Source organism: Bufo gargarizans, chromosome 2 (assembly GCF_014858855.1).
Source record: "Bufo gargarizans isolate SCDJY-AF-19 chromosome 2, ASM1485885v1, whole genome shotgun sequence".
NCBI lineage: Eukaryota > Metazoa > Chordata > Amphibia > Anura > Bufonidae > Bufo > Bufo gargarizans.
This window is the reverse complement of record NC_058081.1, coordinates 112,427,169-112,454,079: the sequence shown is the minus strand read 5'-3', so window position 1 is coordinate 112,454,079 and position 26,911 is coordinate 112,427,169. Positions and strand designations below refer to the sequence as shown.

General features: G+C 43.7%; 1 protein-coding gene across 1 annotated transcript in view; it reads right to left on the bottom strand.

Annotated features, from left to right (window-relative positions):
- The window catches only part of ADAMTS17 (ADAM metallopeptidase with thrombospondin type 1 motif 17), a 278,350-nt gene that overhangs the window by 8,712 nt on the left and 242,727 nt on the right, over positions 1–26,911 (bottom strand). Inside the window, exon 20 of the mRNA XM_044283189.1 lies at positions 25–229. Within this exon, the coding sequence (XP_044139124.1) occupies positions 25–229 (205 nt within the window). The remainder of the gene's footprint in view (positions 1–24; positions 230–26,911) is intronic.

Genomic DNA, 26,911 nt, shown 5'->3' with positions numbered 1-26,911 from the left:
ACTGTAATGTTATTGAATCCATACCTTCGACCACTCTGAAGCCTCCCAGATAGACAGGCAGTCTTGACCTTCACACATCTGTCTGGTTTCTGGTTTGGGTCCTGTGCAGTAGATATCCCGGGTGTTGACATAAGTGCCATTCTGCAGCTGGAATACACAGGACACTTCCCTCTGCTGAAAGCCTCTTTCGCAGGTGGCTGAGCACTGACCCCATGAACCTGTCATCCATCTGAGGAATGAAAGTCAGGATTACATTGAAACTTTAGCAGATAAAGATGGTAGTGAACTTTTCTCCAGAGCCATGTAATTAAAGCGTAATCTAATTATAATGGGATGCTACGCAACTTGTGGAAGTAGTCCAGGAAAATACTCCTAAAGGGCAGGAGATGCCCTGCAACAACCCCGTCAGGTTTGTAAGTGCGGGTTCCCAGCACCGTTATGGATTCCGTTTTTGTTTTCTGTTATAATGATGTTATAACCATGAAAATAATAGAATCCATAAGATGGAAGTCAAAAGGGAAGCCTTTAAGAGGTATTCCGTTTTGATCTGTCATAATAGAAGTCTATGGGAATCATAACGGACCCATCTGGTTTCCGTTATGCAAGACGGAAAACAAAGTTTTGTCGACAGGACTTTTTTTCCATTCTGCATAACGAAAACCAGATGGGTCCGTTATGATTCCTATAGACTCCTATTATGATGGAAAGTAAAACGGAATGCCTTTTAAAGGCTTCCATTTTGCATTCCGTCATAATACAAGTCTATGGGCAGTATAATGGGTCCGTCCTGGTTTCCGTTATGCGGGACTGGACTCCTGCATAATGGAAACCAGGACAGATCCGTTCTGTTGTCCATTGACTTCTATTATAAAGGATCAAAACAGAATGCCTCTTAAAGGCTTCCGTTTTGACTTCCGTCTTATGGATTCCGTTATTTTCCGTTATAACCATGTTATAATGGAAAACAAAAATGGAATCCATAATAGTGATTAGAACCCTCCCTAAGCGACCATCAGTGTCTGATTATGAGCAATGTTTCCATTCACTGACAAGGTGCAATGAATTTGTAAACCATGAAAAACTGAAACACGCTGGAGTAACTTTATCTTGAGGGGATTTCTAAAATTCAGTTTTGCGGGAGTTGGTGTAATATACACCAAACTTTCAGATTTGGCACATCTTTAAAAATAATATTTTTCTCAAGAGATGAAAATAAACCAAATTTCCAGCACTGTCGTCCACAGATGCTGTCCCACAGAAGCCCCCACCTAGCAGTGTAAAAAATATAAACAAACGGCCCTTGTCCTGCGCCATTCAGCGCACGGCAAGGGAGAGCATCGGAGCATGAAATACATATCAAGGGGGCTGCCTGGGTGGAAATGGGGGTATGTCCGGATTCAGCTTTGAACCTGGACGACCCCTTTAAGGCCTCTTTCACACGGGTGTCCCGGATTTGCTCCGGATGCGTCGCGTGTGCATTGCGGGAAACCCGCGTGAGTGCGTACGCAATTTCAGTTTTGACTGTGATTGCGTTGCGTGGTTCAGTTTTTTCTGCGCGAGTGCAATGCATTTTGCACGCGTGTGATAAAAAACTGAATGTGGTACTCAGATCCGAACCCGGACTTCTTCATTGAAGTTTGGGTTTGGGTTAGGTGTTCTGTAGATTTTATTATTTTCCCTTATAACATGGTTATAGGGGAAAATAATAGCATTCTTAATACAGAATGCATAGTAAAATGTCGATTGAGGGGTTAAAAAATAAAAAAAAACATAACTCACCTCATCCTCTTGTTCGCGCTGCCGGCATCGTCTTCTTTCTTCTTCTTTCAGGACCTGCAAATGGACCTTTGATGATGTAATCGCGCTCACCACGTGGTGAGAGCGGTGACGTCAGCGCAGGTCCTGCTGAATGAAGATAGAAGATCCTTCATCAAAGGTCCTTTTGCAGAAAGGTCCTGAAAGATGAAGAAAGAAGACGATGCTGGCTGCGCGAACAAGACGATGAGGTGAGTTAATTATTTTTTATTTTTTAACCCCTCCAGCACTATTATACTATTCATTCTGTATTAAGAATGCTATTGTTTTCCCTTATAACCATGTTATAGGGGAAAATAATACAGTGAATAGACTTTAAAGGGAACCTGTCACTGGGATTTTGAGTATAGAGCTGAGGACATGGGCTGCTAGATGGCCGCTAGCACATCCACAATACCCAGTCCCCATAGCTCTGTGTGCTTTTATTGTGTAAAAAAAAACTATTTGATACATATGCAAATTAACCTGAGATGAGTCCTGTATGTGAGATGAGTCAGGGACAGGACTCATCTCAGGGTAATTTACATATGTATCAAGTTGTTTTTTTTACACAATAAAAGCACACAGAGCTATGGGGACTGGATATTGCAGATGTGCTAGCGGCCATCTAGCAACCCATGTCCTCAGCTCGCATTACGGACAAGGATAATACTGTTCTATTATGGGCCAGCTGTTCCGTTCCACAAAATATGGAATGCACATGGATGTCATCCATATTTTTTGCAGATCCGTTTTTTTGTGGACCGCAAAATTCATACCATCGTGTGCATGAGCCCTTAGGCCTCTTGCACACGAACATATTTTCATTCTGTGTCCGTTCAGTTTTTTTTGCGGAAGGTACTCCGTGTGCATTCCGTTTCTGTATTTCCGTTCTGCAAAAAAATAGAACATGTCCTATTATTGTCCGCATTACGGACAAGGATAATACTGTTCTATTAGGGGCCAGCTGTTTTTTGCGGATCTGTTTGTTGTGGACCGCAAAATACATACGATACGGCCGTGTGCAAGAGGCCTTACTTGTGGGTTTGCAGTGAAAAGGGTGAAATCTGCACAAAAGATCCACACAAAGAATTAACATTTCTACCTCTGCCCAGCAGGTCAATTTCTGCCCAGAACTATAAAGCAAAGTGTACATGAGATCTGTCTCATCTCATAGACTTTGCTGGTGCTGTATTAAGCCTCATGCAGACATCCGTGGAACACGATCCATGAGATACCGGACTGGCATTGCAGGAGCGCATGGCATCATAGCAACCAATGACGCCGTGCACTCCTGCAATGCCAGTACGGTATCTCACGGACCGTGTTCCACGGACGTCTGCATGAGGCTTTAAACTGCGGTTTTTCAGCATGAGAATCTGCACAAATCTGCAACGTGTGCAGGTAGATGTGTCCAATTTTTAACATTGCATTGATTTTGAAGATGACGCATTGAGATTTTTGGGCTGTAAATAACATGTGAAGCCTGTGCTGTAGACCGCAAATTGCGGTCCGCAATGCACAGGCACCGTCCGTGGGGCAGGCGCATGGGGATTGCAGACCCATTCACTTGAATGGGTCCGCGATCCTTCCGTTCCGCAAAAAGATAGAACATGCTCGATCTTTTTGCGATGCAGAAGCACAGAACAGAACCCCAGAAAGCACTCCGTAGTGCTTCCGTAGTGTTCCATTAAGTTCTTCCGTTATGCACCGTGGCGCATCTCCAGATTTGCAGACCCTTTGAAATGAATTGGTCCGCATCCGTGATGTGGAATGGCCACGGAACGGTGCCCGTGTATTGCGGATCCGCAAATGCGGTCCGCAATAGGGCAACGGGCATCACACGTTCATGTGAACGAGCCCTAAATCTGAATTAGGGCTAGTCTGATGGAACAGAGCCAAACGGGGACGTGTAAGTCAATGGGCACGGATCCGTTTTCTATGACACAATCTGGCACAGTAAAAATGGATCCGTCCTCTATTGACTTTCAACATAGTTCATGATGGATCCGTCTAGGCAATGTTAAAGATAATTCAAACGGGTCCGTTCTGAACAGATGGAGACGGTTGTATTATCTGAACGGATCCGTCTGTGCAGACCCATGACGGATCCGCACCAAACGCGAGTGTGAAAGTAGCCTAAAAACTGATCTCAGACAGAAATGGCTCAAACAGATGCCAACGGTGCATAACTGATGCACAGGATCCATTTTTTTTCTGTTCTGACGGATCAGAAGAACAAAAAAAATAACGGTGATGTGAACTCCCACTTACAGTGTAACAGTTGAAATGTAATAGCGCTCTACTCGCAGCCACAAGATCTGGTGATAACGCGTCCTCCCGCCTCCCGAGGGGAGAGGACTATTTTGTACAGGGCTTGATAAATCTCCTGGGTCAGTGTCGGGGTAGATGGTTGGCATTACTGGTAAAGCTATTCCCTTATCTTCTAATATTCAGGAAATGATTTCTCACAAGGGCTTTATAACGGACTGAACGCCTTTTATAGTCACAGGACACACAATACGAGAACTTTCTTTTCATCTCTGCTTTTCATAAAATGTCACAGACTGTCCACCTGCCACTGGAGACCAGTGACTTTTTCCAGATGCCACATAACCCTTTGTGTGCTGGAAGCGTCCGTTTTCTCAGATGCAGAGGTGGTTTCACGATGGATCAGTGACTGAAGCCATGCTCCTCTCTGCATCTGTCCCAGGAGCGTAGTAAAAGCCAGCCACTTACCATGTGCCACTTCTGCACTGTGTCACATAAAACTTTATGGAGTAAATGGCTGAGAATAAGACAACCCGTTTTACCAGCTGCCCCTAAAGAGAACACAGGAAGGCGAGTGGGACGTATAATAAAATATGTTAGGGATAATGTATCGCATTGAGTCATAATTTAATGGCCATTGTGTCTGGTCAGTGTAAGGTAATGAGTCGATATGACAACTGGCAGTGCAGCTCCACTGACGCGTATAGCTTGGTATACAGGCTCCTCCATCTATTTTAGGCCTCTTGCACACAAACGTTTTTTCTGTTTTTGTTCCGTTTTTTGCATTCCGTATACGGAACCATTCATTTCAATTGATCCGCAAAAAAAAGGAAGGTACTCCGTATGCCTTCGGTTTCCATATTTCCGTTCTAAGATAGAACATGTCCTATTATTGTCCGCATAACGGACAAGGATAGTACTGTTCTATCAGGGGCCAGCTGTTCCGTTCCACAAAAAACGGAATGCACACAGACGTCATCCGTATTTTTAGCGGATCCATTTTTTTTGGACCGCAAAAAATTTAAAAAGCCATACGGGGGGGGGGGGGGGGGGGGGGGTGTTGGATGTGGCTAGCTAGGCATGTGAGCGGTCGCACGCAGAGAGAGCTCCCGCATCTGCCCGGCTATTTATCCTGCGAATACCCTAAAATCTGCAAAAATCTACAGCCTAAAAGAGAAGGCAGAGGAAAAGAGAAGGCAGAGGCACTGACAAGGAGTCTCAAGATGGCGCCGGGATTAGCACGCCGAAGCGGCGGGAACGCGCTGCAGAGATACAGAAAGAAGCGGCAGTAAAGCTGAGCCAATTTGTAAGGTCCTCACAAGCAACCAACAGCAGACAGTGCAGAGAGATCCAGGACAACGGGTCAGTGGACCAAGGAGCTGAATCGGAACCTGAAGGACCGGCGAGTGTCATAAGTGCACATCAGAGCGCCAACAGGTACGAGGCTCTGAGAGGGACTGGTGAGGAGCTGGAGCATGAGACATGCGAATCAGACTCCGGGGAACCCACTCTTAAGGACGTACTACATGCCATTTCCAAATGTGGCAAGTCCTTGAGTGCACTAACGGTCCAGGTAGGCGCTATTAAAGAGGACATTTCTATTATTCGACATGACTTTAGAAAACTGGCAGAGCGCACTACTGCACTGGAGGATAGAGTGGGGGAGGTGGAGGACGAGGTACAGCCTCTGAAAAGAGATACCGCAGAACATGCTAGAATGTTGAGTGTTCTGGCGGCAAAACAGGACGATATGGAAAACCGCTTACGCCGCAACAACATGCGGATTGTTGGAGTGCCTGAGAAAGTAGAGGGAAGAAATCCCACTGAATATTTTGAGACATGGCTGAAAGAGCATGTGGGACAGGATACTCTAACTCCGCTGTTCGCGGTGGAACGCGCCCATAGGGTGCTGACTAGGCCTCTACCTCCTGAAGCACCTCCGAGAACGATCCTGGCTAAATTGCTACATTATAGAGACCGGGATATTCTTCTACGCAAGGCTAGAGAGCTAAAGGAACTATCCACTGACGGTCATAGAATCTCGCTATTCCCGGGCTATTCTATGGAAGTCCAGAAAAGGAGGGCTCGTTTTTTAGAAATCAAGAAGAGGCTGAGAAGCCTGGAGGTTCCCTATTCTATGCTATATCCAGCTAGGTTGCGTGGTGTGGCCTTAAACGCCACCAGCTTCTTTGAGGATCCAAGAGAGGCAACAAGATGGCTGGACAGAAACGAACGTCAGATTAAGATGGATCTTCAGCCTCCTGCTTGAAGAGACTCTGCCTCTGTCATACAGATGTCGGCACAAATGCCTTATATGCATACTGTTTTATTTTGCGGGATATATATCTGTTTATGATTGAGTATTAAGTATCCCAGTTAAGGGGGTTGCGAAGGTGGGGAATAACTGTGCTAGGTCATAGGTACTGTATAACGCATTGACTGTACATGAATATGTGTTTATCTCAGGTGTAGAGAAGGATGTTTACAACTTGGATATAGGTCAAGATAATAAGGGTGAATTACTGGATTACCTTGAATCTCACTGAGGGTGATATATGTCTGCTCTAAATATAATATATACGCCCGGGTGAGATGCGGGAAGCTAAATGGAGACTAGCTATTTCTAATAGTGTGATTGACAGTTTCCAGATTCTCACTGAAAAGTTAGGTAGTCAGTTTAGGCTATGTCCCTCCTGCTAATATTATCTATTAGCTGGGGAATACTGCTGGACTTACCGATTGGTGCTGTATACTTCCACAGGCCTAGTAATTGGGCGAGGTGTGGGGCCAATCGGTTAGCCCAGTGAACTGTAGTTCGCTATAGAGTTTTTGCCACCTAATGGCAGGTTTACAGTTGGGGGAAGTTTTGGGACTGGGTATGGGGCAAAGCAAGCTGTGGTATCAGTGGACACATGATGAGATGAGTGTGGAATGGATGTGGGAGTGCCGTCCTCCAGAGCAAAATGTCAGAATTTTCAGTGTAAGGGTTGAGGTCCTTACTTTGGGAAGGAGATTGTGCTATATTACTAATGGCTAATTGTATTAAAATCTTTAGCTGGAATGTGCGTGGGATCAAAGAAAAGACTAAAAGGAAGGCGATTCTGGAAAGCATTCGTCCGCTACATCCTCTCATATGCTGCCTTCAGGAGACACACCTGTTGCCGGAGCAGGTACATTTGCTTAGATTGGCGTGGGTGGGGGCGGGATTTAACTCCACGTATTCTACATATGCTAGAGGGGTCAGTATCTTGATACATAAAAATATACCGTTTCGTTGCCTTTCCAGCAAGGTAGATGCTGACGGGTGTAATGTGTGTTTATATGGTACCCTGTATAACCAGCCCTGTGTGATATGTGGAGTGTATATTCCGCCCCCATACTCCCCGCTTGTGATTAGGAAAGTTCTAGCTTTGATGACAGACTTCCCAGGAGTGCCAACCATCGTACTGGGAGATTTTAATAATGTGATAAGTCCTGAAGTTGATAGGATGGGGATGCAAACGAGGGAATCGGGAGAATGTACTGCATTTGGGAGACTCTTGCGGGAGGTTTCTTTAGTGGATATTTGGAGGGAACGGAATCCACAGGTAAGACAATATTCATGTTGTTCTAGTACATTTAACTCACTGTCTAGAATTGATCTGGCATTAGTAAACGCAGAAATGGGAAAAGTAATACAAGAAATTGCATACTCTCCTCTCTTAGTCTCTGCTGCCTTTAGGCCAGCTAGAATAGGTAAAGGTATGTTATGGTCATTTAACCCTTTCTGGTTGTCTATTTTGCCGGAGATTGGTGATATCAAAGGGCAATTGGAGGAGTTTTTTAGGATTAATTTGCCTACAACTACACAGTTAATAGTCTGGGACACCATGAAGGCCTTCATGCGAGGGTTGCTTATAGCACAGGTTAACAGGAAGAAGAGTGAAACTAGAGCTAAGGTGCAGGCTTTAACGCGAGCGGTGGAGGCAGCTGAAGCTAATTATATAAAAGAACCAATTGATAGGCATAGAGAATTATGGAAGGGGGCACAGAAAGAATTGAATGATAGGCTATTACTTAATGCTAGGAACAAGCACTTCTTCCAAAAACAAATGTATTATGAGGAAGGAGAGAGGACAGGAAGGATGCTAGCTTTGATCTCAAGGGCCCAGCGTCCATCTAATTATATAGCAGCTCTCAGGGATTCAGCTGGAGATCTATGTACTGCTCAGAAGCGAATACTGGAGATTATGAGGGGATTCTACTCTGATCTGTATGTATCTCGTTTATCCGCTTCTGATGAAGAAATGGACTCCTTCCTTGAGGGATTGCATATGCCTACACTCACTTCAGATCAGCGTGTTAAGTTAGACTCCCCTATAACAATCACTGAGATGGAATTGGCACTGACAAGTATGTCTAATAATAAAGCCCCGGGTGGAGATGGCTTGCCGGTGGAGATTTACAGACGTTTTGCCTCAGTTATGCTACCCCAACTATTGGAGGTGTTTAAGGAGGCAATGGCACAGAAAAGACTACCTTCTAGTATGACTTAGGCAACAATTGTGGTTCTCCCGAAGCCGGGTAAAGATATTTTGGAGGCTGAATCATATAGGCCAATCTCATTACTTCAGGTAGACATTATCAGGCACTTATACCTAAATATCCAAAGCCGGAAACAGGCTTCGGAGGCGGCGGTCGCATCTCTAGATGCGGCCAAAGCCTTTGATAGTGTAGAATGGAGATATTTGTGGAAGATATTAAAGAAGTTAGGGTTTGGCCAGTCCTTTATAGGGTGGATCCAGCTCTTATATAATAAACCATCAGCTAGGATTAGGATAAATGGCAATTTGTCAGATAGCTTTACACTCCATAGGGGGACGAGGCAGGGTTGTCCTCTGTCACCTCTGCTATTTGCGATAGCCATTGAGCCTTTAGCGGAAGCCATTAGATCTTCGGTGGGGATAAAAGGCTTCACATATGGTTCACTAGAGGAGAAAGTGGCGCTATACGCCGATGATCTGTTATTATTTATGGATAATTGGAGGGAGTCTCTCCCGGTGGCAATGGAAGTGATCAATGGGTTTGGGAAAATGTCAGGCCTATGCATCAACTGGACTAAGTCTGTGCTGATGCCATTGAAGGAAGATGTCACTAACATCAGTTCATGTGTGGAGGGTTTACAGGTTGTCCACTCCTTCAAATATCTGGGTATTCAGGTTTCACGCAGTGAGCTAGATTTTGAGAAATTGAACATTACCTCTCTGCTTCAGAAGTTTAGACAGAAGGTTAAGCTTGGACAAAACTAACACTATCGATCATAGGTAGGACGAATCTGATAAAAATGATACTGATGCCACAACTTCTCTATGTGCTACATAATGCCCCTGTATGGCTTCCTCTTAGGATCTTCTATGTAGTTAACGCAATATTTAGGGACCTTATCTGGAAGAAAGGTACCCCCCGCATTAAATTGGAAACTCTGTGCAGGCCAAAGACTGGGGGAGGTTTGGGGGTTCCTGATCCAAGGATGTATTATCTGGCGGCACAATTGCAGCATATGAGAGGATGGGAGTCGACGGATGGCTTGGGTACAGCCAGCAAAATTATTCCGTCTCTCGTGGGCTGTCAAAACCTGAGATCTGCTCTGGAGGAGGGTACTTTTCATGTGAAGGGTAATGCCTTCAAGATACTTCATTCCATTCACAACACATGGTGGAAGGTCAGAGAAATCATAGGTATTCAAGGTTACTCAGATATCACTCCTATATGGCCGAATTTTATGTAGTGGGGTAAAGGTGTGGAGTGCTTTAGGACTGAAATATATGGGTCAATTGTTTGATAATAATGTACTTAAAGAATTCTCAAGTCTGCAGCAGGATTTTGGGTTGCAGAAGTCCCAATTCTATTTATATCTGCAACTTAGACACGCACTACGTGCTCAGGACCAAGTGAAAGCGGTCTGCCCTGCGCAGAAAAATTCGGTAGTAGACCTAGTGAAATCTAGTGGAGGTACAAAAGGAGTGATATCTTTAAATTACTCATGTCTTATGGAAGCGCAATTTAAGAAGCAACAATTCCAGCTGTATGATAAATGGAAAAGGGATGCCCCTGACTTAACGGAGGAACAGTGGGATACTGTCCTGGAGGATTTTACTCAAATTGCAGTTAGTGAGGCACAAAGGGTGTCTCAACTCTTGTTACTACACAGAGTATATAAAACTCCGGTCATGATGAAAATATGGGGTACAGAAGCGACGATTGCTGCCCGAGGTGCGATGTAGCGAATGCATATCTCATTCACTTTATGTGGAATTGCCCTAGACTGAGGAGATACTGGGTTGGGGTATGTGAATTGGTGAAAACAGTTTTTGATGTTGAACTCAGTATGAAAGTGACGGAATGTATGTTAGGATGTGTGACTATACCAAATTCACTGCCTGAGAAAAGATTGGCTGTCATTAGGGTATTGTATCAGGCTAGGAAGGTAATAGCATTTCACTGGTTAAGTAGACAACCGCCATCAGTGGAAGAATTGGAAAAAAAAATACACGTGCTGATTAGTTTGGAGAACTATGTATACCAGAAAAGGGTTTAAAAAAGTTCGAAAAGATATGGTCACTATGGATTCAACACTACAATCTACAAATGTAATGGAATGAGAGAGGGAGTGAGTGAATTAGGGAGTGAATGAGGGATGTATAGGAATGAGTGGAAAGGGGGGGCAGAGAGAATACATAAAAGTATGTAAGATAACTAACTTTAAGGGTCTCAGAAAAAGGAGGATCTTTTGTATACTTCTACCTGTCTACACACTCATCTAGAACGTAACACATTGTTCACAGCTGCACGTTTCTGAGTTACGGTACTTTGATATGTAAAACAAAGGCAATGATTTGTCAGATATTATGATGTGATGTCTTACACTTGCTCTTGTCCCATGGGGTATGTTGGGGGGAGGGGGGGAGGGGGACTTGGGGGGACAGTGTTCTGTCCTTTGTTAAAATGGAAAATCTTTAATAAAAAGAATCTGATTTAAAAAAAGGAAAAAGCCATACGGTCGTGTGCAAGAGGCCTTTTATACGGGGATGTCGAATGGATCAAGAACTTCTCCTCAGTCTTCTCATGGTTGGAAGAGGGCATCTTATGGCTAAACTGTAACTTAGGAACCACTTTAATGGACAAGAATAAGACAGGTTATATTTTTTTGCAGGGCCACGGACCGGAGCAACGGATGCGGACATCACACGGAGTGCTGTCTGCATCTTTTGCGGCCCCATTGAAGTGAATGGGTCCGCCCCCGAGCCGCAAAAAATGCGGCTTGGATGCAGACCATAAAAACGGTCGTGTGCATGAGGCCTTAAACGCTGATTTGCTGTGGATTTTGCTGTGGATCTGTCATGGATTTCATTGCAAAGGTAGCAATCTGCAACGTTCTGCACATTTAAAATCCAGACTGCACTCAATTCAGGCCATGATTACACAGCAAATTTCCCTTGTGGTATTTGGCCAGCTTTCTGCACCAAGATGCGCCTGGATTCTGTTTTCACACCACCTCCCATTGTTTTCAATGGGACATCCACGAATAAAAAATAAATAAAATAAAATCACCACAGCATTTTCAATTTTGGTGCAGATTCTGCAGGGAAATTCCCATAGGAGACCTAAAAACCACATCAATATCCACGTGAAACCCAAAAGGTGTCAAACTGAAATCCACATTAGGGTACAGCCACATGGTAAAGTTTCTGCATGCAGTTTTGGAAGCTTAAACCAGGAGAGAATTGTTTATATTTGTGCTTTATATTTTCTCTCCTTTTAATATCCACTTCTGATTTTGGCTTTTAAAACTGCTTGCGGAAAAAGCATGACATTTTGATGTGGATTTCTCACCTAAATTTTCAGTGTGCCAATACAACAATGTGAACATACCCCCAGGCCGAGTCCATACGTGAATGAACAGCTGCGGATCTGCCCTCACAGATTTTTATGCAGCAGATACGCAGAGTTGTACAGTGCCGGCAAAGTGGATGAGAATTTTTGAATTCTCATCGATATGCGTACAAAAAATGCTGAAGATTTTTCCGCTGAATTTTCAGTCGCTTGTGAAGCTAGCCTTAGGCCTCGTCTACACATCTGTTTTTCACGGATGTGTACTGTCTGCATTTTTGACGGACAGCACATGTACCCATTGATTTCCATGTGTCTGTTTACACATCTGCATTTTTTTTTACTGACCGTGGATCAGTAAAAAAAATCACGGAGACTTGCACTTCTTTGGTCCATGATGCGGACCAGACACACCCATTGAAGTCTATGGGTCTGTGAAAATCACAGACACAACACAGATGGCATCTGTGGTGCGTCCGTTTTTTCCGAAGACAGATAAGAAATCTTATTGAAATTAATTTTCAGCTGAGCAACATCCGTGGATTACAGATGACACACAGGTTAAATGAGGATGTTTTTTTCACGTACGTAATACTCACACGGAAATGTGAAAGAGGCCTTAGGGGTAGTACCAACAAACGTAAGGGCTATGTGCCCATATTGCGGACACAATGCTGCAGATTGACTTGAATGGGTCCATGATCCACAAGATATCGTCATCAAAGATAGGACAAGTGCTATCTTTTGCAGAGCGGAGGCACGGATCGGAGGCCTACATTGCCTCTGCACCACAAAATATAAGACATGTCCTATCTTTGGCCGTATCTTGGGGTTCGCGGACTCATTCAAGTTAATGGTTCTGCATCTGCAGCACAGAGTGCATTGCGGACTTCTATTTGTGGTCAGTAGCACGGGCATGGAGCCTTTATTATCGTGGGCAGTGATGGTCAGTTCGCAGTGTTCGCCAACGAACACATGCGGGCTGCCATCTTGACTCACCCGTCCGACGATGCACAGGTAAGCCCTTACCTGTGCCGCGAGCCGGTCTGAAATCAAATGCGGTCACCGGGAGCAGTTAGTTCCGAGAACAGCCCGATAAAGGCCCCCGACGGCTGTTCTTGGAACTGCCTGCTCCCGGTGACCGCATTTGATTTCAGACCGGCACAGGCACGGGTAAAGGCTTACCTGTGCATCGCCGGACGGGTTAGTCAAGATGGCAGCCCACATGTGTTCGTTGGTGAACACTGCGAAATGACCATCACTGTTCGTGGGCATGAGCTCTTACTCTTTGGATTTTTTTAAGCAGCATCCGGCTAATATCTGGAGCTGGAGTTTTTACAGAGGAATATGCTGGTGGAAAAAAACACTAAAGTGCAGCAAAACGCCACAAAAAAAAACCCCATGTGTGAGAGCACACTAAATATACATATTATCTGATGGCTGGAACAATACAGTAAGTTTCATTATATGGCATATTTACAGGATACAAGTCAAAATGTCAGATCCGAAAACAGAGGCCCAGTTTCTTGCTGCTTCTGTACGTATATCCGATATGTGGAAATTGACTGTCAATTAAACTGGGCCTCATGCCTATGGCTAAACACAGTGGGGGAGATGAATGAACATTGGTGCAAAGAAAAACCGGCTTAGTTGCCAATAACAACCAATCAGATTCCACCTTTCATTTTTCACAGCTCCTTTGGAAAATGAAGGCCTTAATCTTATTGGTTGCTATGGGCAACTAAGCCACTTCAAATTTACACCAGTTTTGATAAATCTTCCCCATCATCTATGTGACATGAATCCAGAATGTGGTGTACACAGCCTGCTAGCTCAGCTGAATGTAATGATACCTTTCAATTAGGGCTCATGCACACCACCATATGTATTTTGCGGTCCGCAAAAAATATGGATGACGTTTGTATGCATTCCGTATTTTGAGGAACGGAACAGCTGGCCCCTAATAAAACAGTCCTATCCTTGTCAGTAATTCAGGCAATAATAGGACATGTTCTACTTTTTTTTGCAGAACGGACATACAGAAACAGAATGCACAAGGAGTATCCTCAGTTTTTTTTGGCGGACCCATTGAAATTAATGGTTCTGCATATGGTCCACAAAAAAAACGGAAAGGACACAGAAAGAAAATACGTTCATGTGCATGAGCCCTTAGGGTGCTGCTCATGTCGTATGTGTTTTTTTTTACGCACTCAAAAAGCAGCACCGCTGTGACGTGTGGCAGCACCCTTGGCGATCCATTGATTCACTCTACAGATAAAGTAATATGTAGATGAGCAGCTAAGTGCACCCTCGTTCCTTCTTTTTCCCCTGCCAACCCTTTCATCTCCTTCTTGGTTTACAGAGCCAGGTTCCTGCATAGTCATCTCACATACCACATTGAATCAAGAAGGGGAGGGACAGGCTGGCAAAGGAAGCCGGAGGAGCAAGGGTGCACAGGCTGGGGCCCACCCTTGGTGCACTTAACTGCTCATTTGCATAGAAAGTATTTTTTCCCCAGAATGACATAACGGTTAGCTAAGTGAAAGGTATGATTACATTCAGCTTAGCCGGCCCTACTTATTGTGCCTGATTTAACAGTCGATTTCCTGTGCAGGCAGAATTTGGTGCGGATTCCGATCCATAAAACCACCGGGCAGCCACATGCATTCAATAGGAGACTGTGGTTTATGGCCATGACAAGAAAAAAACATGTCCTTTCTTGGTACGGTTGCAGCAATAGACCGCGGCTGCATGAACAGCAGCGTGACCTTCTATTGAAAACAATGGGAGGCAGATCCTGCATGGCTGCCGGCACAAAATCCAGTGTGAAGGGCCTGTAAATGCTGGAATCACACATGGAGGTTAATGCACTTTTTTGAGCCAAAGCAAGAAGTGGATTCAAATAGTATGTGAAATATAAGGGAAGGACTTCATACTTCTTCCACTGGCATTAGCTTAAAGCGGTTATCCCATCTTAGACAATGGGGGCATATCGCTAGGATATGCTCCCATTGTCTGATAGGTGCGGGTCCCACCTCTGCGCATGCGCAGCCGCCCTCCATTCATTTCTATGGAGCCGTTGAAAATAGCCGAGCGCTGGCTCAGCTATTTCTGTCTGCCCCATAGAAATGAATTGGAGCAGTGGACGCGCATGCGCGGTGCGCTCCCATTCACTTTAATGGAAGAGGCGGAGAGCTGCGCCTGGTGGTGGACGGACCCGGGAAATCCGGGGTCCACCAGCCACAACTCTCCCCCCGGCTCCGTTCTCCTTGTAGGTGCAGGTCCCAGAGGTGGGACCCGCACCTATCAGACCTATCCTAGCGATATGCCCCCCATTGTCTAAGATGGGATAACCCCTTTAAAAACTGCAACAAAAAATGCATGTGTTCCCCCCCCTACTTCCCCTATTTATTTTCCCACCCTTTTCCTTTCTCTCCTGTTCACTGTTTACCATGTTACGGTTTACCCAAAAATTGTCCAACATCTATTTTTGTTAAGAGTGACTTAACTCCAATCGTTTGCAAAGCAATTGTTCTTCTATAAAAATAAAAATTTACAGGAAGCATTGTATCGCAGATTCCAACGCTCTGGGCCCTCTATAGCGTTTGGAATCTGTGGCGTTCTGTAGCCAGCAGTGTGCTAAGTCAAAAAAATTAATAAAAAAATGCTTGTGTGTTTCCATCCTAAGCATGGGCATAATTATAGCCCAAACAGATTCAAGAACATTGTACATTTTTGTTGGGAATAAACTTTTTGCTATAATGTGGGTTTTCTGACATATGGTGTTATTATACAGTACATGCCTTTAACCACTTCAGCCCCCCTAGCTTAAACCCCCTTAATGACCAGACCACTTTTTACACTTCTGCACTACACTACTTTCACGGTTTATTGCTCGGTCATACAACTTACCACCCAAATTAATTTTACCTCCTTTTCTTCTCACTAATAGAGCTTTCATTTGGTGGTATTTCATTGCTGCTGACATTTTTTCATTTTTTTATATTAATCTAAATTGACCCAAATTTTTGCAAAAAAATGAAATTTTTCACTTTCTGTTGTAAAAATGTTTAAATAAAACTACATTTCCATATAAATTTTTCTCAAAATTTATTGTTCTACATGTCTTTGATAAAAAAATGCAATAAGTGTATATTTATTGGTTTGCGCAAAAGTTATAGCGTTTACAAACTATGGTACAAAAATGTGAATTTCCGCATTTTGAAGCAGCTCTGACTTTCTGAGCACCTGTCATGTTTACTGAGGTTCTACAATGCCCAGACAGTAGAAACACCCCACAAATGACCCCATTTCGGAAAGTAGACACCCTAAGGTATTCGCTGATGGGCACAGTGAGTTCATGGAAGTTTTTATTTTTTGTCACAAGTTAGCGGAAAATGATTGTAAGAAAAAATAAAAATAAATAAAGTCTCATATTCCACTAACTTGTGACAAAAAATATAATTTTACATGAACTAACCATACCCCTCACGGAATACCTTGGGGTGTCTTCTTTCCAAAATGGGGTCACATGTGGGGTATTTATACTACCCTGGCATTTTAGGGGCCCTAAAGCGTGAGAAGTAGTCTGGAATCCAAATGTGTAAAAATGCCCTGTGAAATCCTGAAAGTACTCATTGGAATTTGGGCCCCTTTGCGCATCTTGGCTGCAAAAAAGTGTCACACATGTGGTATCGCCGTACTCAGGAGAAGTAGGGCAATGTGTTTTGGGGTGTCTTTTTGCATATACCCATGCTGGGTGAGATAAATATCTCTCTAAAAGACAACTTTTCCCATTTTTTTATACAAAGTTGTCATTTGACAGAGATATTTCTCTCACCCAGCATGGATATATGTAAAAATACACCCCACAACACATTGCCCTACTTCTCCTGAGTATGGCGATACCACATGTGTGACACTTTTTTGCAGCCAAGATGCTCAAAAGGGGCCCAAATTCCAATGAGTATCTTTTAGGAGGGCATTTTTAGGCATTTGGATTATTACGCTTTAGGGCCCCTAAAATGCCAGGGCAGTATAAATACCCCACATGTGACCCCATTTTAGAAAGAAGACACCCCAAGGTATTCCGTGAGGGGCATGGCGAGTTCATAGAAGTTTTTCTTTTTTGGCACAAGTTAGCGGAAATTGATTTTTTTAGTTTTTTCTCACAAAGTCTCTCTTTCCGCTAACTTGTGACAAAAAGTTAAATCTTTCATGGACTCAATATGCCACTCAGCGAATACCTTGGGGTGTCTACTTTCCGAAATGGGGTAATTTGTGGGGTGTGTTTACTGTTCTGGAATTTTGGGCGGAGCTAAATTGTGAGCAACCCTGTAAAGCCTAAAGGTACTTGTTGGACTTTCGGCCCCTTTACGCACCTAGGCTGCAAAAAAGTGTCACACATGTGGTATCGCCATACTCAGGAGAAGTAGGGCAATGTGATTTGGGGTGTATTTTTACATATACCCATGCTGGGTGAGAGAAATATCTCTGTCAAATGACAACTTTGTATAGAAAAAATTGTAAAAGTTGTCTTTTAGAGAGCTATTTCTCTCACCCAGCATGGGTATATGTAAAAAGACACCCCAAAACACATTGCGCTACTTCTCCTGAGTACGGTGATACCACATGTGTGACAGTTTTTTGCAGCCTAGGTGCGCAAAGGGGCCAAATTCCAATAAGTACCTTTTAGTAGGGCATTTTTAGGCATTTGGATTCCAGACTTCTTCTCACGCTTTAGGGCCCCCAAAATGCCAGGGCAGTATAAATACCCCACATATGACCCCATTTTGGAAAGAAGACACCCCAAGGTATTCTGTGGGGCACAAGAAATAATTTTGTAAGAGAAAAAAAAAAACAAAAAAAACATTTTCCGCTAACTTGTGCCAAAAAATATATATTCTAGGAACTCGCCATGCCCCTCACGGAATACCTTGGGGTGTCTTCTTTCCAAAATGGGGTCACTTATGGGGTATTTATACTGCCCTGGCATTTTAGGGGCCATAAAGAGTGAGAAGAAGTCTGGAATATAAATGTCTAAAAAATTTTACGCATTTGGATTCCGTGAGGGGTATGGTGAGTTCATGTGAGATTTAATTTTTTGTCACAAGTTAGTGGAATATGAGACTTTGTAAGAAAAAACAGAAAAAAACAAAAAAAGTTGTGCCAAAAAAATAAATAAAAATCTTCTATGAACTTGCCATGCCCCTCAAAAGTGATCTTTATAGCGCTGCAGCGATTTTACAGTGTTTTTGCAGTGATCAGAAGAAAAAAATAATTCTGTCACTGCGGTGGGGTGGACTGAACGCAAGTGTGCGAACAAGATCAGGCCTGATCGGGCGAACACTGCGTTTTATGTAGAGCCTATAGAACATGTCCTATTCTTGTCCGCAATTATGGACAAGAAAAGGCATTTTCTATATAGTTCTGGCAATGTGCTGATCCACAAAATGCGGAAAGCACATTGCCGGTGTCCATGTTTTGCAGAGCCGCGGTATCCGTGTTTTGTGGATCCGCGGATCCGTGAATCCACGGATCTGCGGATCCGCAAAACACATACGGACGTCTGAATGGAGCCTTACAGGGGGGTGATCAATGACAGGGGGGTGATCAGGGGTTAATAAGTGACGGGGAAGGGGGTGTAGTGTGGTGCTTGGTGCTACTTATTACAGAGCTGCCTGTGTCCTCTGGTGGTCGATCCAAGCAAAAGGGACCACCAGAGGACCAGGTAGCAGGTATATCAGACGCTGTTAAGAAAACAGTGTCTGATATACCTTTTAAGGGTTAAAAAAAAAATCGCATCTACAGCCTGCCAGCGAATGATCGCGGCTGGCAGGCTGTAGATGCACTCGTTTACCTCCGGATCCTGTGAACGCGCGCTCCTGTGTGTGCACGTTCACAGGAAATCTCGCCTCTCGCGAGATAACGCGCCGGCGCGTCCAAGAGGAATAACAGGGCCGCCGCCAGGACGCAATCCTGCGTGCGGCGGTCTTGAGGCGGTTAAAAGGCATCCATCAGCAGATTTGTCCCTATGACACTGGCTGACCTGTTCCATGTGCGCTTGGCAGCTGAAGGCATCTGTGTTGGTCCCATGTTCATATGGGCCTGCATTGCAGAAAAAAATAATGTTTTATTATATGCAATTAAGCCTCTAGGAGCAACGGGGGCGTTACCATTACACCTAGAGGTTCAGCTCTCTCTGCAATTGCTGCGCACCTCTGACCAGGGAGGCATGTTCACATTTAGGGCTCATGCAAACAAACATATTTTCTTTCCGTGTCTGTTCCGGGTTTTTTTGCAGACCGTATGCAGAAACTATTCACTTCAATGGATCCTCAAAAAAAAAACGGAAGGTACTCCATGTGCATTCTGTTTCCATATGTCTGTATTTCCGTCCCGCAAAAAAATAGAACATGTCCTATTATTGTCCTCATCATGGACAAGGATAGGACTGTTCTATGAAGGGCCAGCTGTTCCGTTCCACAAAATACAGAATGCACATGGATGTCATCCATATTTTAGCGGATCCGTTTTTTGCGGACAGCAAAATACATACGGTCGTGTGCATGATTCCTTAGGGTGCCTTAAAAAAAACTGCTGGCCATAGACTTCTATTATGATGGAATGCAATACGGAATGCCTCTTATAGGCTTCCATAGTGTATGCCATCATAGAATTACGTTATGGTCCGTGGTAGCAGAATCCATAACGGGATTCTTGGATAACCGGAACCCAACTTTGGACGCCGAACTTAAAACACAAGTTCGCTCAACACTACTCATGAACCATTGCTAGGAGGTGCTCTGGAAATTAATATTCAGCCTAGCAGTGTCATGGTGTCTGTCCTCTTGCTTCACAATTCTGTCTGGCATTTTTGCCAGAATCTGAGATGGAGGTCCTAACAGACCCTTCCAGGAACAAAGCCTTACGTTCACATGAATTTACCGGTTTACAGCCTAAAGAGAGATTCGAACGAGATCATTTATCATGGGGACCATATGACTTTTGGGCATCTGTCAATACATGCATCATTTTAAATTGTGTCAAATTTCAAGGAATTTCATATGGAGTATATAGAGTGTAGTTAATCACCTGACCAGCAGAGGGTGCAGCTAGCCATAACATAGAAAACAGACTAAATGAGACACAGCTAAGGGGTTAAACTCATGCATCCATCCAGACAGAAAATAATCAGGTAAATGTGGGTTTGGGTAGCAGGTCCCACCACACCCAGTCCCTCCAGAATAGCAGGGAACGTTTTAGGATAATACAGCTGCACCAGTCCAACCTTGCAGTCCAACACTAACATTCCACTGTGATTGCAGAGAGAGGCTCCCTGCACATTTTCCAACCCGGTAGTCTGACTGTCTGGGCTGCCAGCACTAACAAGGAGAAATCCCTGCTCTGCTGATTAACACAGATCAGTTGCAATTCTGAAAGCACCTATGTGGAGCTGCCAGTTCAATACCATGAAAGGGGCCCATACTGTATGAAAGAAGCGCTGCACATCTCCTCTGCGCCTAATACGCTGTGTACACGGCTTAGGATACTGATGTGCAGCATGCAGCAGAGTGAAAAGTAGTTAATTGAAAAAGTTACAACATTATAAATTATATAAATTGCACTAATATGTATAGGGGGGTTCTGCTTTTCTGACTGCTATATGATATAATTCTGGTTACCTGTATCCTCCACTAGGGGGAGCAAATTGCATGCAGATTTATACAGGTAGTTTTGAACTCAATGGGAGCAGCATAGATCTGTATGTATGATGCTCCCCACATTCGCAAGCAGGGTAAGCAGATCAGTCCCTGGCCCCATATTCATTGCATTCTTGTGATTCCCACCCCCTTAAATTATTGACCAGCATTTTAGTAGTGTTCTTTTCACATGGGGTATTGGGACATTTTGAGCCCCTCAGGGACTGGGTACAATTGTTACCTTTTGCGCTACTTTACATCCAGTTTTAACCCCTTGAGGACATGGTAATTTTCAACTTTTGGGTTTTCATTTTTTTACTTTCTGCCTTCTGGGAGCCATAATCTTTTTATTTTTCCATTCACATAGACAGGCTTGTTTTTTGAGGGAAAAGTTGTAGTTTCTAATAGCACCATTTAATATTGCAAGCGATGTAGTGGGAAGCTGGAAAAAAAATTCAAATGGGGTTGGAATTGGAAAAAAATGTTGGAGTGTGTGAGTTTTTTATCACTTTTTATTAAATTCTTTGGGTAGTGAAGTGATGGCAAATTGGCCATTACGCTATTCCTTATATGGGATCAATATGTTTATATTTTAATAGTACAGGCATTTTGGGGTGCACCGGTGCAAATTATCTTTTTTATGTTTATTTTTGACATAAGGAAATGGAAGCGATTAGAATTTTGTAATTTTTTTAAAACTTTTATCCACACATACTTTAAGCCTCGGAACAACGCTATCACAAGGAATGAACAGATCCTCAGATCACAGCGGTGCGCTCCGCGTTTTGCAGACATTTCGAGTAGAAAACTGTGGAATGCACGCGGACGGTATCTGTGTATTGTAGTTCTGTGACATGGTCATGGGCGTGAGGCCTTAAAGGGGTATTCCAGTTATGTAACGTTATCCCTTATCCACAGGACAGGGGATAGCTATTAGATCGGTGAGGGTCCGACAGCTTGGACCCCCACCAGTCACAGGGAAAGAGGAGGGGTGAGACACAGCAGCTAGGGAGAAACAGAGGCAAATAGAAATGGAAATGCTGCTGGTAGCTCTAGCAGGTTTTCTGTCTCACTACCATGAAGGATTCACAGCTACACTGCTGTATAATGTATTTTATACTTGGTGCTGCTTTTGAGAGTGTGCTACAAGGGATAGGGAAGCAGTACCTCTTCTCTGTATGTTCAGTGTATTGAGGACATCACAGCAGCTAATCTCTGCCCACTAGATCAGGGAGAAATGACAATTAAGCCTCGGACCAACGCTATCACAAGGAATGAACACTTGTGGTGTGGCTTTACAGTTTTGAGATCCGGCAGAGGATCTCAAAACCAGGTCAAAACGGATCAGCTGTGCTTTTCTATCTGGTCTGCGAAAAAGAACCAACAGGTTCTGGCAAGCAAATTAATGTAAGTCAATGATGCCGGATTAGTTTATTTTGTTAGCAATTGACTTATAATTATTTTTATACCAGATCAATTTTTTTCAGTTAAGATTTAATACAACCGGATGTATTAAATGGCCGAAACGGATGAATCCGGAGGTATTAAATATCAAGGATCCATTTAATTCCGGTTTTGAGATCCTCTACAATCTCAAAACTGGAATTAACAACGCACGTGTGAAACAGACCTTAGAGACGGAGTCTACAGAGGAGAGTACTGGTGGAAAATGAAGAGTACAAGAAGAATGTCCTCAGGATTTGGCCAGTCCTGACTGCAAAGTTCAGCGGTCAATAGAATTTTTTAAACATTTTTTTGCCTTTTGTGATTTAATTTTGCTACTTGATAATAATATTAAAGAAGACATTTTGTGGTGATTTACTGTTAATATGTATAAAGCGAAGTGGAAATCTCTGCTAAGCGAGCAGATACACCTTTCAGTCCGGAAAGTGTGGGCAGCTCCATGCAATATCCTTAGTGTCCCTGGAAGCACACTCTCAGGGATTTGAGGTTGCTTTATATCCCCCGGACATGTGCTGAAGGCTTGCACACAAAGCTTGCCATTCACACAGCGCCCCTGAGAAGGATCTGGCATATTGGGTTTCAGTTTTTATTTCCACTACACGAAGAAACAGAAAAGATCCTTTCTATAGCAAGAAAGTTACAAGACTGAACTTCACATACCCTCTGTTTAAACAGCCAGGACTTCCTCTAAATCAATCACCCCTTTCTACACACAAACACATGAAGTATATTTTATATCAGATATAAGACGCTCTCAGCAAGAGCGCACAAATACGGCGGACATGGACTAAAACCTGTGGCTTTGATCAACTTGGGGCAATGTTCCAAAAATGATTTTCTGAATAGAACAATAAAATAAAAATTGCGTTTTTTGGCCAAGATCACACGTTACTGTTTTCTGCAAATTTTCCACTTCACTTTTTTTTTAAAACAAGGAGACCAAATGTTACATGAATGTGAATTAGGGCTCCTTGGTACAGTAAAGCCATGTGCACGGATCCTGTACAACTGGACCCATCTGTACGTCACCACCTTACCTCCTAGCAACTGCGCCGTAATATGCCATAGGATTGAGCATGCCATGATCTTTTTTCATAAGGACTCACGGTATCTAGTAAAAAGAATCCTTCACATAATCACAAAGGCCATAGCAGGTTATGCACGTTGTTATTGTGGAATGGAAGATGTATTAGTTATAGCTGTTTCCACACGCAGTAGAACAGTCCTCTTGTTTTGCACAGTAGAAGAATTTACAAGCAGGAAAGATCCAACATTAAGGTCTCTTTCACTTTCAGTGATGACATCCGTGACAAGACAATCAGTGGTTCATCCGTGAAGGATCCATGTTTGGCCCATGTGTCCGTTTTTTGCTCTCCATGTGTCATCCGTATTCCACGTTCACTGCTAGGCTGAAACCACCGTGACAACCACTAACAGACATAGATGGCATCCGTGTTGAGTCTGTGGTTTTCACAGATTCGTAGGAATCCGTAATCATGAACAAAAATAGGGCATGCTTTCCATGGTCTGTGGAAAACCACTAATATGTGAATACACAGAGTCAATGGATACATGTGTAGAGAACAGGAGACGGTACATGTCGTGATTCACTGACATGTGAAAGAGGTCTAACTCTGCAGAACTCTGGGGAGGAAATACCCCATGGTTTCCCTGCAGGTGCTGTCAGAAGAATATAACTATGCCAGCCAGTATTTTATCAATAAAGTGCTGAAGTACTGCCAGGCATGATGCCATCTGTTTGCACTTTACTGAAACAATGCAAGCTGTAAATGACGTATGCACTCTGCCAATGGGTCCTGTGGGGAAGGGGAGGGGAATTCTAAGTTCCAGAAACACTGAAGGGTTACAGTATAATTGAAAGGGGAAAAAACTGTTAAATGTCCCATCTCAACATTCATGGCAAATCGCTAGAATATGCCACAAATGTCCGATAGGTGCAGATGCCACCTCTGGAAGCAGAGTCTTCTTCATTCACTGCTATGGGACGTCTAAAAATACAGTAACCGAGCAAGCACGCACAGCTAAGTCCCAGATGTGGGACCTGCACCTATCTGACCTAGCGATATGCCCTAAAAAGGGTGTTTTATTATATCCAAGGGTCCTAAAAATACAGACAGTGGAGCAGCTTTACTAATCCTGTCTAATATTTAGACGGAGTAAACCGTGTAAACCAGGTAGTCAAGATGGCACCAAATTTGTCAGTGGTTCATGCTGGACAATAAATCTTTTTTCTATTGGTTGGTTTATTTGTGCCATACTTTCGGCACATGTTTTCCATAAGCCTCAGCTCTACAGCTCTTGGGTTTTGCTGCAAATTAAGCCAGAATTCTGGCACATTAACCTTAAAATTTCAGACACAATATTTTATGTATCAGGGGCTGTTTAAAAAAATAAAAAGACTGATGTGATTGGTTGTTATTGGTATGAATTCACTTTTTCTCTGCATTATTTGTTACCTATATTCCCCACTGGGGTTTCAAATAGCACTAAAGGGGTTTTTCGGAAGTAAAATATTGATGACCTATCAAAATCAGATCAGTGGGGTCTGACTCTCAGCACCTCCACCAACCACCAGTTTGAACAGCCCGATACGGCCTCTTCCTAGGCCAGTGACATCGCATTCATCGGCCGCATGACCTATGTGCAGCTCTGGGCCTTCGTTGTAATACCAAGCACATCCATTATACCAACGTACAGCGCTGTGAGGCTGGGAGCCCAACCCCTACCGATCCTGAGGATAGATTATCAATCCTGTATTCCCCAAAACCCTTTAAATAAAAGTGAAACGTAAAAATATTTTTCATATTATGTAGATTTTTTTTTTTTATGCTTACATTTCCATTAGCAATAGTTATCAACTGATGTATACTAATCTGAGAAGGTTCTAGGTAACCTCATAAGCCAGGGAACCCCTTTAATGATCTGTTTTATATGTCAGACTATTCTAAAGCAGCAAGTCTAAAGTGAGTGAACCATCTCCCCAACCAGTAGCCAAAAAATATTAAGGGTTGGTCTTCTTCCATGACCAGCCTACAGAAGCAGCTGTTAAGCTGATGTCAAAGTGAGAAGTCGGCAGTAGAGTCAGCGAGTGGGTGGAATGGCGAGATGTGTAAATTCAGATCCAGAGTGTGGAGCCTAGACTGCTCCTGGAACCTGCATCTGCACAGTCAGCAAGTCCAGTACCTGGAAACTGAGATGTTATCAATAGGTTTAAAAAAGAAAACCATGCTGCTGACAGAGATCCCAGGACCGGCGCTGCAAGTGTGAATGCGGTCAGCGAGCGTGGGAATGCGGTATGTCAAGTCAATATAGAGCTGCCAAGTCTCCAGGAATTTCAGCACTTTCACACAGCTATGTACTTCTAGTTAAAGAGGCAGTAACAGAGACAGCAAAAGGTGAGAGGGGCCTGGGAAAGAGAAGAGATGTTTATAACAGCGCTTGCTCGGCAGACGCTAACACCTGCTAATGAAAACACATGAAAGCTGTAACTGGCCCAATAAAAGGGATTACAGATCAGTAAAATTAAAGACAGGCTGAGCACAGTGCACCCTGAAAAACGCTCGGACTGTGAAATGTGAGAGAGAGAAAAGGAGCCGCTAATAATGCAATTTCCTTTGCACACATGAAACCACAAATACTTAGGCAGCATGGCGGCTCAGTGGTTAGCACTACTGTATTGCAGCACCAGGGAGGGTTCTTGTGTCCAAATATGACCAAGGAGAGCATATGCATGGAGTTTGTATGTTCTTCCCTGTTATGGAAGCGGATGTGGATCTGCTGTCTCATGGAACCAATTTGGCTTTAAAGTACTCCTGAGGACATTAAGTGGCCCCTGCTCTTCACCCTTTAACCCCTATATAGGGATCTGGACACTGCAGGGGAACCACCAGGCGCTACCTGGTCGAGAAACACCAGTGCGGAGCACTGAGGGATCAGGCAAAACCGTAATCAGGAAACAAGTCGAGGTCAGCACAGGCAGAGTGCATGCAATCCAATAAACAGTCCAAAGGTCAGGTTGCCGGCAGCACTGGGTCAATAACAGAAATAGGCAGAGGTCAGGTTAAGAAGCAAAGGGTTAATAGGCAGGGGTCAATACAAGGGCAAACAAACAGAAGCATTGCACACCTTTCCAGGAGACTAGCAACGATAGACTACTGCATAGATTAAAGGGGTTCTCCGGGAAAGATAATAATGAAAATACGAGGGGACAATCAGTGAAGGAGATAAAATGGCAGCTCTTAGATTTATGATCACTGCAGGACGGCCGGTGTGAGAAAGCCAAGCACAGAGCCCTATGTCTGCCGGTGTCAGTGCTGTGAAGCTGTATACTATGTGCAGATGACAGCTGAGATAACTGCTCCGCTGTGTCCCTGTGCTTCAGAAAGGAGTTTACCTCACCCCATACTCCGAGACTGAAGCGTAGGAATGAGGACCAGACGCGCTGCTGTGGGGGAAGAGCGTCATTAGAAAACCCTTCAGCCTGTGAGTACGGGATGAGGAAACTCCTTTCTGAAGCACAGGGACACAGCGAGCAGTTATCTCAGCTGTCATCTGCACATAAGGGCTTTACATAGGGCTCTGCTTTCTCACACCGGCCGTCCTGCAGTGTCACGAGAAGGACGGATTTTATGATCATAAATCTAAGAGCCACCATTTTAGCTCCTTCACTGATTGTCCCCTAGACTAAACGAGCCATTATAAATAATTAAAGGCATTTAAGAGTTTTAATGTAATAGCATGTTTTTTCATTATTATCTTTCCCGGAGAACCGCTTTAAGACCTGCGTCCTG